At 45.4% G+C, this 12922-nt stretch overlaps 1 protein-coding gene across 1 annotated transcript in view; it reads left to right on the top strand.

Moving 5' to 3' along the window:
- Positions 1–3068, top strand: part of LOC134934723 (solute carrier organic anion transporter family member 1A2-like) — a 193463-nt gene extending 190395 nt beyond the window's left edge. The window contains exon 14 of the mRNA XM_063930090.1: positions 2954–3068. Coding sequence (XP_063786160.1) covers positions 2954–3068 — 115 coding nt within the window. The remainder of the gene's footprint in view (positions 1–2953) is intronic.
- Positions 3069–12922: the final 9854 nt, after the last annotated feature.

Here is a 12922-nt window from a genome sequence, read left to right as displayed (position 1 = left end):
GATAAATGGGGACATGAAGGTATGCATCCTTTATGTCCAGAGATACCATAAAATCCCCCCCCCTTCAGGCTGGCGATCACCGCTCTCAGCGACTCCATCCTGAATTTGAACTGTTTTATGTATAGGTTCAGGGATTTTAAATTTAAAATGGGTCTGACCGAACCGTCCGGTTTCGGGACCACAAACAGGGCTGAGTAATATCCCTTCCCTCGTTGAAGCAGGGGAACCTTGACCACCACCTGTTGAAGACGCAATTTGTGAATTGCATTTAACTCTATCTCCCTTTCTGAGGGAGAGGCTGGCAGAGCCGATTTGAAAAACCGGCGAGGAGGCATCTCTTCGAATTCCAGCTTGTAACCCTGAGAAACAATTTCTATTGCCCAGGGATCCACCTGTGAGTGAACCCAGATGTGGCTGAAAATTCGAAGACGTGCCCCCACTGGGGCGGACTTCCTCAGGGGAGCCCCAGCGTCATGCGGTGGATTTTGTAGAGGCCGGGGAGGACTTCTGCTCTTGGGAACCAGCTGTGTTGTGCAGCTTTTTCCCTCTGCCCTTACCTCTGGCAAGAAAGGACGATCCTCGTACTCTTTTGCTTTTATTTGAACGAAAGGACTGCATTTTATAATGTGGTGCTTTCTTAGGTTGTGAGGGGACATAAGGCAAAAAAATCGATTTACCTGCCGTAGCTGTGGAGACCAGGCCCGAGAGACCTTCCCCAAACAATTCCTCACCCTTGTAAGGTAAACCCTCCATATGTTTTTTTGAGTCGGCATCACCTGTCCACTGCCGGGTCCATAGGACTCGTCTAGCAGAAATTGACATAGCGTTTATTCTGGAACCCAGTAAACTAATGTCTCTTTGAGCATCTCTCATATATAAGACAGCATCTTTTATATGCCCTAGGGTCAATAAAATGGTATCCTTATCTAGGGTCTCAATTTCCGCTGATAAGGAATCTGTCCATGCTGCTACAGCACTACAAACCCAGGCCGACGCAATTGCCAGTCTGAGTAAAGTACCAGAATGTGTGTAGATGGACTTCAGGGTAACCTCCTGCTTGCGGTCAGCAGGATCCTTGAGGGTAGCCGTATCTTGGGATGGCAGCGCTATCTTTTTTGATAAGCGTGTCAATGCTTTGTCTACCCTAGGGGAGGCTTCCCACCGTATCCTGTCCGCTGGTGGGAAAGGGTACGCCATAAGAATCCTTTTGGGAATCTGCAGTTTTTTGTCTGGAGATTCCCAAGCTTTTTCACATAATTCATTCAACTCATGTGAGGAGGGAAAAGTTACCTCAGGCTTCTTTCCCTTATACATGTGTACCCTCGTGTCAGGGACAGGGGGTTCCTCTGTGATATGCAACACCTCTTTTATTGCAATAATCATATATCAAATACATTTAGCCACTTTTGACTGTAACTTTGCATCATCGTAGTCGACACTGGAGTCCGAACCCGTGTCGGTATCTGTGTCTCCTATTTGGGATAGTGGGCGCTTCTGAGACCCTGAAGGTCCCGGCAACATAGGGACAGACATGGGTTGGCTCCCTGACTGTTCCTTAGCTTCAGCTTTGTCTAATCTTTTGTGCAATAAGTTCACACTAGCACTTAAAACATTCCACATATCCATCCAGTCAAGTGTTGGTACCGCTGACGGAGACCTCACATTCATACGCTCCCCCTCCTCCCTAGGTGAGCATTCTACCTCAGACATGTCGACACACGCGTACCGACATACCACACACACAGGGAACCTCTTATCTGAAGATAGTATCCCCACCAGGCCCTTTGGAGAGACAGAGAGAGAGTATGCCAGCACACACCCCAGTGCTATATGACCCTGGAATAAAACACTAAATGTTTACCCAGTAGCACTGTTTATACTTTATATCCGCCAAATTTGTGCCCCCTTCCCCTCTTAAAACCCCTCTATCACCTTGTATTAGCAGGGGAGAGTCCAGGGGGCTTCCTCTCAGCGCTGTGCTGTGGAGAAAAATGGCGCTGGTGAGTGCTGAGGCAGAAGCCCCGCCCCCTCGGCGGCGGGCTTCTGTCCAGCTCAAAATCCCTGAAAACTGGCGGGGGCTCTGTTATATACATGTACAGTGCTCATCTGTACATGTATATACTTATTTTGCCAATGGAGAGGTTTTATTGCTGCCCAGGGCGCCCCCCCTGCGCCCTGCACCCTTACAGTGACCCCAGTGTGTGAGGTGTAGTATGGGAGCAATGGCGCACAGCTGCAGTGCTGTGCGTTACCTCAGTGAAGATCATGAAGTCTTCTGCCGCCTCTGAAGTCTTCTTTTCTTCTCATACTCACCCGGCTTCTATCTTCCGGCTCTGCGAGGAGGACGGCAGCGCGGCTCTGGGACGGATGGCGAGGGTGAGACCTGCGTACAAATCCCTCTGGAGCTAATGGTGTCCAGTAGCCTAAGAAACAGAGCCTTGAAACTCACAGAAGTAGGTCTGCTTCTCTCCCCTCAGTCCCTCGATGCCGGGAGTCTGTTGCCAGCAGTGCTGCCTGAACATAAAAAACCTAACAAATATACTTTCTGACAGGAAGCTCAGGAGAGCTCCCTGCAGTGCACCCATCTCCTCTGGGCACAGTCTCAAACTGGGGTCTGGAGGAGGGGCATAGAGGGAGGAGCCAGTGCACACCCAGATCTAAAGTATTTCTTAAAGTGCCCATGTCTCCTGCGGAGCCCGTCTATTCCCCATGGTCCTTACGGAGTCCCCAGCATCCTCTAGGACGTAAAAGAAAGTGGGTTATCCCTTTTTTATCACTCTCATTATTAGTTTGAGGTATAAATGAGAATAAAGTGTTCAGTAACATGTATATACCCCCCTCCGGCACACAGGCGACCTTCTCATTCATAAATATCCAGCAGCTCTTGTTATATATCATGTAATAATACCGCCTACACTATGTTATATAATGAGTTTCTCCCGTGTGTCTCCAGACATCTGTTTGTCGGGATCCCAGCGGTATTACGCTTTGTGTCCTACATCCCCTGCGTCTTCATCCTCCTCTCCCTGAAACGCGCCAGCTCCCGTGAGGAAAATGCCGGCTTATGAGCCAGAGACGGGATCCGGAGAAGAAAGACGCTGTATATAGTATATAGACATGGAACACTGACACCGGACCCCGTTACATTATGAATAGCCCCCAATGATGCTGTATGTATTTATGGAAGAGGACAACGTGTTTTATCATAGACTTGCTGGGAAATGTTCCATTCAATACCTGGAAAACTGGGCTCAGCCAGTCTCATATTAAGGTCTACATGGGCCTGGAGCGTAAATGTATGAAGGGCTATTGTGTGATGTACCATGGGGGGCACAGCTACCACCCACCGTCACTAACCTCAATCACTCTTCCCTCTTTGATAATATGAAGCATACAACACCTGTTACATTATTCATTCAAAATTTGTATTCATTAAAGTAATATACATATAGAATAAAGCTGCATGGCATAATGATAGAAACCTCCCCTGATTGGATACATTAGATCACATGACCATGCATTATTTACCAACGACCGCACAGTTCTCAGCATGACCGCACAGTTCCCAGTATAACATCATCTGCACTGATAAATCTCACAATTTATTGGGTACATACTGGCATTACCTACCTGGTCCAATTTGGTACATATAGGTAATGCAGTCAAATTAAAAAAAAACTGCTGGTTTTGGCGCATTTTCATTGAAAGACATCCCGGCCTCACTGATAGCAGCACATCAGCAACTCACATCCCCCCCTCACTGACAGCGGCACATCCCCGCCTCACTGACAGGAGTACATCCCCGCCTCACTGACAGCAGCACATCAGCAACTCACATCCCCCCCTCACTGACAGCGGCACATCCCCGCCTCACTGACAGGAGTACATCCCCGCCTCACTGATAGCAGCACATCAGCAACTCACATCCCCGCCTCACTGACAGCAGCACATCCCCGCCTCACTGACAGCAGCACATTTTTCCCTCACTGACAGCGGCACATCCCCACCTCACTGACAGCAGCACATTTCTCCCTCACTGACAGCAGCACATCCCCGCCTCACTGACAGCAGCACATCCCCACATCACTGACAGCAGCACATCCCCACCTCACTGACAGCAGCACATCCCCGCCTCACTGACAGCGGCACATCCCCGCCTCACTGACAGCAGCACATCCCCGCCTCACTGACAGCGGCACATCCCCACATCACTGACAGCAGCACATCCCCACCTCACTGACATCAGCACATCCCCGCCTCACTGACAGCGGCACATCACCGCCTCACTGACAGCGGCACATCCCCGCCTCACTGACAGCGGCACATCCCCCCCTCACTGACAGCGGCACATCCCCACATCACTGACAGCAGCACATCCCCCCTCACTGACAGCGGCACATCCCCACCTCACTGACAGCGGCACATCCCCGCCTCACTGACAGGGGCACATCCCCCCTCACTGACAGCGGCACATCCCCCCCTCACTGACAGCGGCACATCCCCCCTTCACTGACAGCGGCACATACCCGCCTCACTGACAGCGGCACATCCCCGCCTCACTGACAGCGGCACATCCCCCCCTCACTGACAGCGGCACATCCCCACATCACTGACAGCAGCACATCCCCCCTCACTGACAGCGGCACATCCCCACCTCACTGACAGCGGCACATCCCCGCCTCACTGACAGGGGCACATCCCCCCTCACTGACAGCGGCACATCCCCCCCTCACTGACAGCGGCACATCCCCCCCTCACTGACAGCGGCACATACCCGCCTCACTGACAGCGGCACATCCCCGCCTCACTGACAGCGGCACATGCCCCCCTCACTGACAGCGGCACATCCCCACATCACTGACAGCAGCACATCCCCCCTCACTGACAGCGGCACATCCCCACCTCACTGACAGCGGCACATCCCCGCCTCACTGACAGGGGCACATCCCCCCTCACTGACAGCGGCACATCCCCCCCTCACTGACAGCGGCACATCCCCCCCTCACTGACAGCGGCACATACCCGCCTCACTAATAGAAATACATGTCTCTGACAGAAAAATGTTAACTATTTAATTCATTTACACTGTTATCCAGTAAATGTTTATTCATTAAAATTATAAAAATGAAACTGCATGTTCTGAACTATTTTTTCCTCCTATATCTGTTTCACTCTGTTTTGTTGCAACACTGGTCATTTTATAAGACAGATATACCACTCTTGTGTGTGCGGTCATGCTCTGAAATACACACACCTTTGAGGGCTGAACGCACACCAAGCCGTACAATTTCAGGACACGGCCACACACTAAGGAGCGGTATATTTCATGTATATATATATATACACAGTTAGTTATGTTCGGCACTCACTGCTTCCATATTTGAGATTCAACACGCCGGGTACCCTCCGTGAAAGTGAACATATACGGCAAAGAGTCGGCGTCACTCACAGTCAAGTAATAAGTCAAAGACCAAAAGAAACTTTCTACGTTTCGATTTTAGTACAAAATCGTCATCAGGAACACATACATTACAAACAAGCTTACCTTATATACTCTAAACTTCACCAGTGCCCCGCGTGTTTCCCCGCCATCTCCCGGCTTGTACTGACGTCATCAGCAGCGGCCCTGCCGTTGCCTCGACTACCAGCGCCGGCTTCTCCTCAGCGCTCCCCATCACCAAGGTAACTGAGTATAAACAACATACGGCGCTGCCGTTAAGATATATCTCTCAGCAAAACAATTCATTTCTTAAACAGGGAAAAGCTGGCAGTAAGAAATAAGCAATATAAAACTTGCATTAACATTCCTATGTGAAACAACTGAACGTTAAATATTCATTAAGCCCAAAAGACTGTACCGTGTTTCATTCAAAGATCCATCTCGACTCCTTTTGCAATAATAACCTACCACGATCCCCACCTCTCTTGTTGTCAGGTACATGATCTATGATTTTATAGTGTAACTGTGCCAAAGTATGTCTATGTTGTTTGAAATGCCTGGCAACAGGCTGGTCAATGGTTTTACCACTAAGTGCTTGTTGTGTAGCACTTCTATGTTGGGCCATCCTTTCTTTAAATGTTCTACTTGACTTCCCAACATAGTAACTGCCACATGGACATCTAATAAAATATATCGTATATATACCTGGTGGAGCATGTTACTAAATGTTTGATAGGGATTCTTTTTCCCGTATGCGGGTGTGCAAATGAATCTCCTACTTCCATATAGGTGCAAGTACTTCACCCCAGACATCGATAAGCTCCCGGCTTTTTTGTTAAAAAATTACCTACCACCAGGTTTAATCTTGTTACATCTGTACATACTAGTCTATCTCTTAGGTTTCGACCCCTCCTAAAACAAGGCATCAACCTCTTATTTTTTACAGATGGTAAGTGTCCATCCTGTTGTACGACAGGCCATAGACAGTTTGCTTCCTTTGTTAATTCAAGATTCACCTCAGTATAATTGCTTACCCAGACCATAGAGTCTGTGGCAGTAAGATTATCATATATAATGGTAGATGCTCAATCAGCTTAATGATGTCATTCAGGTGCTCGAAAGGGAGGGGTATTTCAGAGTAAGAAAAAAAAGGAGAGACATTGGTTCCCCCAACACCCTGAATAATAACAGTAACCAGATATAAATCCCACATAATATTAGAATTCAGAGATATTGGTTACACATATTTGCACAAATGTGTGACTAAGCCCCAAATCCGCATCAAGGCGTCTCTGTATATTTGGGCTCCCTAGCGCTATATCTAGGTGCAGGGTGTGGCACCCAAAAACACCAACATAATCCAGAAAGCCCAGCGTAGCATACCAGTGAAAAAACTATAGTGTTAATAAATTAGTATTTAGGAAGCCGAAGCTATAGAGAAAGTGATACAAAAATGAGATGTAATTAAAATAGAGAGTGTTAAAAAATTAATAAGTGAAAAGTGTTAATAGAATGTAAAGGTATGCCACACTAAGGCCATCCAGCTCAGCCAGTCCAGAGGCACCACACCCCACACCTCCATTATCCCAATCTGGGTCTAAGATTAACCAGCAAGGAGCCACATGATAATGGCTCCTTACTACAATATGTCTAAGCTAAGAGCTACCTACCTTGGAGCAACCCCATAATGCTCCATGTGGCATGTCAGGGCCTGCACCTCCTCCTAATGCAGGAACCTAATGCAGGAACGGCTGCCCACTGAACAAAGCCTCCTTTGATCTAATTTTATTGGTGATAGAGGAGGCTAATCGGGAGCTGACACTTGTGAGAGATAAGATCAAAGTCATGGAGGAAACTTGTCGGGCGGTGCTGGTAGCCAATGACACGTGTGATTGGATTACAAAGCTGAATGGGCCGGTTGGAAAATACAAGAGAGACCTGCTTAAGTTTGAGACAGATAAATACAAAGTGGTGAGCTGTGACTATGAGGAAAACAGGGTATATGCCTGGGTTAACTCTACGAAAGCCGAGATCAGGCAGAGACGACAGAGCTACAGGAGGGGACCCAGAAGGAACCCTACGGACACTGAATCTACTAGTGGAGCTTGCTCTTCGACTAGTGAAGCAGAGGTGGCTGGCACAAGTCAATTAAAAGAAACTGGATGACCCCCTTTAGGAGTTCGGACAAGAGCCCAAAGAAAGTACAAAAAAGGGCAAGAACCAGAAGGGGCAGGCAATGCCAAAGGAACAGCCGGGCCTCAATCAAAGAAGAAATTATTATTCATAATTTGTACTCCAGGATATTAAAGCCAATGGAAATTACAGTGTTGCAAAAGGGATTGAATTTTGTCCCAACAAAGCATTATTCATCTTTTTATTCTATTGTGGATATTAATAAATTTAGCAAGCAGTTGCGGCTTCGGCAATTTTGATTCCAAGAAAGAGATGGTGGTGCAAAATGAAGCCTGTCCAGTAAGGGTTAAAAGTGTATTTGACCCTGTATCCAATAATTCCGCAATTAAGGCATACACTAATGCACTGGTTTCCAAATCTAAACATCCTGATAATAATCATGTCAAGGCACACCATAATAATTTATCTCAAGCAGAGTGGGGTGTTCTTAAGGATCTGGAGACCTACTCTGATATTATAGTGCGCCCCGCTGACAAAGGGGGTGCACTGGTTATTCAGAACCTGAGTGACTATAAAAATGAGGCATACAGGCAGCTTCTAGACACGTCTGTTTACTGTAAGCTGGATTGTGATCCTACATCACAATACATGCAAGAACTTTCTGATTTATTGGAAGATGCCAAATCTAATGGCTATATCACGGAGTATGTGGTAACAGCACTGCAGAAAAAATATCCAAAAGTACCTATTTTTTTACATGATACCCAAACTACATAAGAACAGTAAAAATCCACCGGGCAAGCCAATCATGTCTGCTAGAGACTCTCTATTTTATGAAGTATCCAAATATTTGGATCACTATATTCAACCAGTGGTACAAGCGCAAGATACTTATTTGAAAGACACTAATACTTTTTTTTCCAAATTAAGAGCATTGGGACAAATTCCCTCCGCACGTTGGTTATGCACGACTGACATAGTTAGCTTATACACAAATATCCCATTGGATAGGGGAGTGGAAGCTGTAAAGAAATTGTTGGAAAATAGTTCTTTGTATGAAGGTCCTAATCTGTCTTTCTTTTTGAAATTGTTGCATTTATCTTTAAGTAGTAATTACTTTTTGTTTGAATATGTCTTTTTTCCGCAGACACTGGTGTGCGCAATGGGTAGTTGCGTAACCCCCGTGTTTGCTCACTCATTTATGTTTGAGGTGGAGAGGTTTATGTTCTTTGGAAGGTCTTTTTCGGAGAGCATACACTTCTTCATGCGCTACATCGATGATGTTTTCATGTTATGGTTGGGTACGAAAGAACAATTCATTGAGATGATGGAAGTAGTTAATACTCTAGATCCTAACATCAAATTTACATATGATATTCAAGCGGTGCACGGTGAACACGTGGCACGGTGTGTGTGGTAAGCGTCCGGGAATGTGCACGTGGTGCAGGGACGTTCAAGGTTTGGAGCATATGCACGGTTACGTGAAGAAGTGAGCGCAAGTTATAACCACACGATAGCAGTACAAGTTAAGGTAGGGTAAAGGATTTGTAGTTATACAATAGCAAATAACTATCCAATTTTAAAAGCAGATTGTTATAATATTTTGTTTAAACTGTACTACCTCTGGGACAGGCTACCAATCAAAGGGACTGATATTTTTCTGTACAGAAAAACACGGTGTATTTGTGTGAGTGAAAGTAGGAGTGGACGTATTGAACCCCGGAAATCGGGAACCCTGTGGAAGACGCTGAGTTAGCAGAGGCTCGCGGCGTGGAAGGGTCGCAACCTCACGTATTAATAAGTGGATTGAGGCATGTACTGTGTGAAAACGTGCAAAGGAGTGTGATAAGTAGATTGTGAAGTTTAAGGTTTTTGTGTTACGCTCCGGCTGAGGAGCGCAGCTTGTGAATTCGACTCCCATGATCGTAGGGCAAATAAATAACAAGTATCTATAGGCCGTGCGATTGGACCACGCGTCCGTGTGTTATACACGCAACGTGATACCATTTGCATTATTTTGCGCAGTTGTGTCATATGCGCTTTGTAGAGCATACGCAGACATGATTTGTGTAAACAAAGGGGTTTTTGCTGAGTTTCTCAGGAAATCTCCCTGGTGGGCGTTCACTGGAGAGGGTGATCGATAAGTTGTTTCTCATCCTACAAAAACTCCAGTGGGAAGATACCGAAAAGGAATTTTTCGCTGGCTCTCTCAGGAAAATAATCCAATAGAACCTCCACTGAAAGAAATTACGATTCTGAAGGGTCTGGTAGGAGCCTAAGGTTGGGTACATCAGGTTTTACACTATTGACAGTGGGTCGCAGTACAGGCCAGCAGAGGCGGGAGCGAGTGAAAGCACTCGGTAAGAACTTTCATCATTTTCCTTTGTGCATTTGGGGATTGTGTATAAAAAGCCCACAATGGGAGACAAGTGCACAAGTGAGAGACTTTCAGCAGCCAGGGTTCAGGCTGGAGAGGAAGGGCCAAGTGGGTCTGCAAGGTTGATTATGAGTAGGAAGTACGGTCCCTACACGGAGGCTTTTTGTGACGAATGGATATGTATGACTGCTGATGATAGGGCATCATTTCCTAGGGTTGGTTAGTTAGATCCTAAGGTATTGCAGATAGTATGTCTAACCAAAGTCATATAAGACAAGAACAGAAATATAATAACTGTTTGAGCTTGTAGCAACAATAAATAAGTAGAAAAAAAAGAGAAAGCAAGTACACCGCCTTATGTGGATGAGGTAGCAGTTACAGCCAGCATACAAACTATAGAAAATAATAAAAATAAAAATATGAAAAATATGAATTTAACCTATATATGTACTAATGAATGGAAAGAGAGGGATAGGGATAACAGCGACCAACAGAGTCTGATAAACAATATAAATATGAAGAAATTGCCAGATATGTGTTAAAAAAAAATAACAGTATATTTATTTATACAATTTGAACAAATTAAAAAAATCAAGGTGGGCTAAGAAACGGAGGATATAAGATACTAAAAAATACTGAGTAAAAACTAGCTAGAACACTGGATTAAATCAATAACAACAATATTACACTAATAAAAAGTATAGGATAAGAGAGGGCTGCTTATCTTAAATACGCGTTTCATCCATCAGACTTCATCAAGGGGCAAGGGACTACTGAGCAAACACTCTCATTTATAGCAGATGTAATTACGGATAAGTGATTGTGACATCACTTCCTGTATAGACTAATGTTACTATTCTTACTACAAACTTTAGTATACACACATATGAGGAGTAGTAAAATTAACAAGAAGCTCAAATAGCTTAGTGTAGTGCAAAAACGAGATTTAGAATGTGAGAAATAGTCCAAACTAGTCCGGGGACGCATCCAGCGTCACTTCCGCCCCAATTCCTGTGCCCGCATCCTCAGTGCGCATGCACTTTGCGCCGCACTTCCGGTGAGCGGACCACTGTAATTGCACTCTTCTACCACACTTCCGGTCAGGTCATAACGTCACTTCCTATCTCGGCGGGGATCGTCATTTCTGAGTCAGACATAGGCTGGGGCGGGCTGTCAATCATCACGGCGGTCATCTTTGTGGAGCCTCTTAGTCACGGACATGTAATAGTGTTATTTATAGATGCGGTAGCAGCTCACAAACATAAATAAACAAAAAATACATATATTAGTGTGTTGTTTTGCCTTATAAAAATGCTCATTAATGCTATGTACTAGCGAGACTTTATATATAAAAAAGAGACTGATAATGGTCTTGAGTTAGAAAAAGGAGCAAAAGGCATATTTTAACCCTATCAAAATATATATGTGATGACACATAATTATTTAAAGTGATGAACAGAAAAATTTACATAAAAAGGGGCTTAACTATTTGTAGCAATGCTATTGGCTGTCATATATATAGAACTTTTCAAAGTATTTAGTCCAGATAGAATATTATGATATACATGAGGGTATATTGTATTATGAAGCATTCTGTGGGGGTACTTCTCATTCCCCATTGCGGAATAGGGGGAGAGGATTAAATAAGTGAGGAAAATGTGGAGATACTATGAAAGGATATCCATCAATACATATGTGCATATGTGCTGAGATATTAAGATATATAAATACAATATATATATATTTATATTGTATTTATATATCTTAATATCTCAGCACATATGCACATATTTATTTCTCACATTCTAAATCTCGTTTTTGCACTAAGCTATTTGAGCTTGTTGTCAATTTTACTACTTCTCATATGTGTGTGGTAAGTTTGTGGTAAGAATAGTAACATTAGTCTATACAGGAAGTGATGTCACAATCACTTATCCCTAATTACATCTGCTATAAATGAGAGTGTTTGCTCAGTAGTCCCTTGCCCCTTGATGAAGTCTGATGGATGAAACGCATTGGGTGTACCTCAATTGACTTGTCACGGGCTGGTCTTATTGTGTTCCCGGTAATGACCTAGGTGAGCCAGTGGCGGGCGCAGGGAGGCAGAAGTTAGGTGGCTTGAGATATGGACAAGTCATATGCTGGAGCACTCTGGAAGATTACACAGTGAGCACAGAGAATTGGCGAGACCTGAAGCGGAGGCGCGGAGTCTAACTCACCAGGGGTTTTCGCCAGTGACCCCCGCCAGGGGATATGGTCTTCGCTGCACCTGACGGGCAGGTCGCGGCCCTCTGCTCAGGTTCCTCTGTGGAGGCTGTGAGACACTCGGGTATACAGGGATGCTTAATACCGGATTATACTGAAGTGCTTAACCATCGATAGTGAGTCCGATGGTGACGTGAAAAGGTAAGTATATCGGAGATGGTGAACTCTGGAGTGCTTAGGTAGCTGAGGATATTCGGAGCCTGTGAGGGGAATCCTGGACTGAGCACAGCAGACTGGGAACACACTGAGATGGAGATAGTGGAAGTCTCTGGCAGCAGGTAAGTAAACAGGAAAAGCAGGTACAGCAGGACACAGGTAAACGTAAACGGATCTCTGGAGCAAGCCTGGAGCCTTGAGAGCAACACTGGAGAACTTGCAGGAGAACTGACAAGTTGTTCAAAGCAATGAGGACTCTGGGAAGCCTGCTTATATCCCCCCAGAAGGATGCTGATTGGTTGCTGCTGGCAGCTGCAGCAGCATGCACAGAACCAGGAAGTAATGACCTGGATCATGTGACTCTGGATCATGTGACTCTGCCAGAGTCAGTGGAAATCATGCTAGTAACCACAGAAAGCACCAGCAGCTGATCTGTGGCACAGAATACACCAGCGTGCCGGTAAGTGGCGTGTGCGAGCAGTGTGTGAACTGTGGTTCCTGACATGACTCTCCGTATTTAAGCAGCACTCTCTTATCCTATACTTTTTATT

The sequence above is a fragment of the Pseudophryne corroboree genome, chromosome 6 (assembly GCF_028390025.1).
Source record: "Pseudophryne corroboree isolate aPseCor3 chromosome 6, aPseCor3.hap2, whole genome shotgun sequence".
NCBI lineage: Eukaryota > Metazoa > Chordata > Amphibia > Anura > Myobatrachidae > Pseudophryne > Pseudophryne corroboree.
This window is presented reverse-complemented; position numbering and strand designations above follow the sequence as displayed.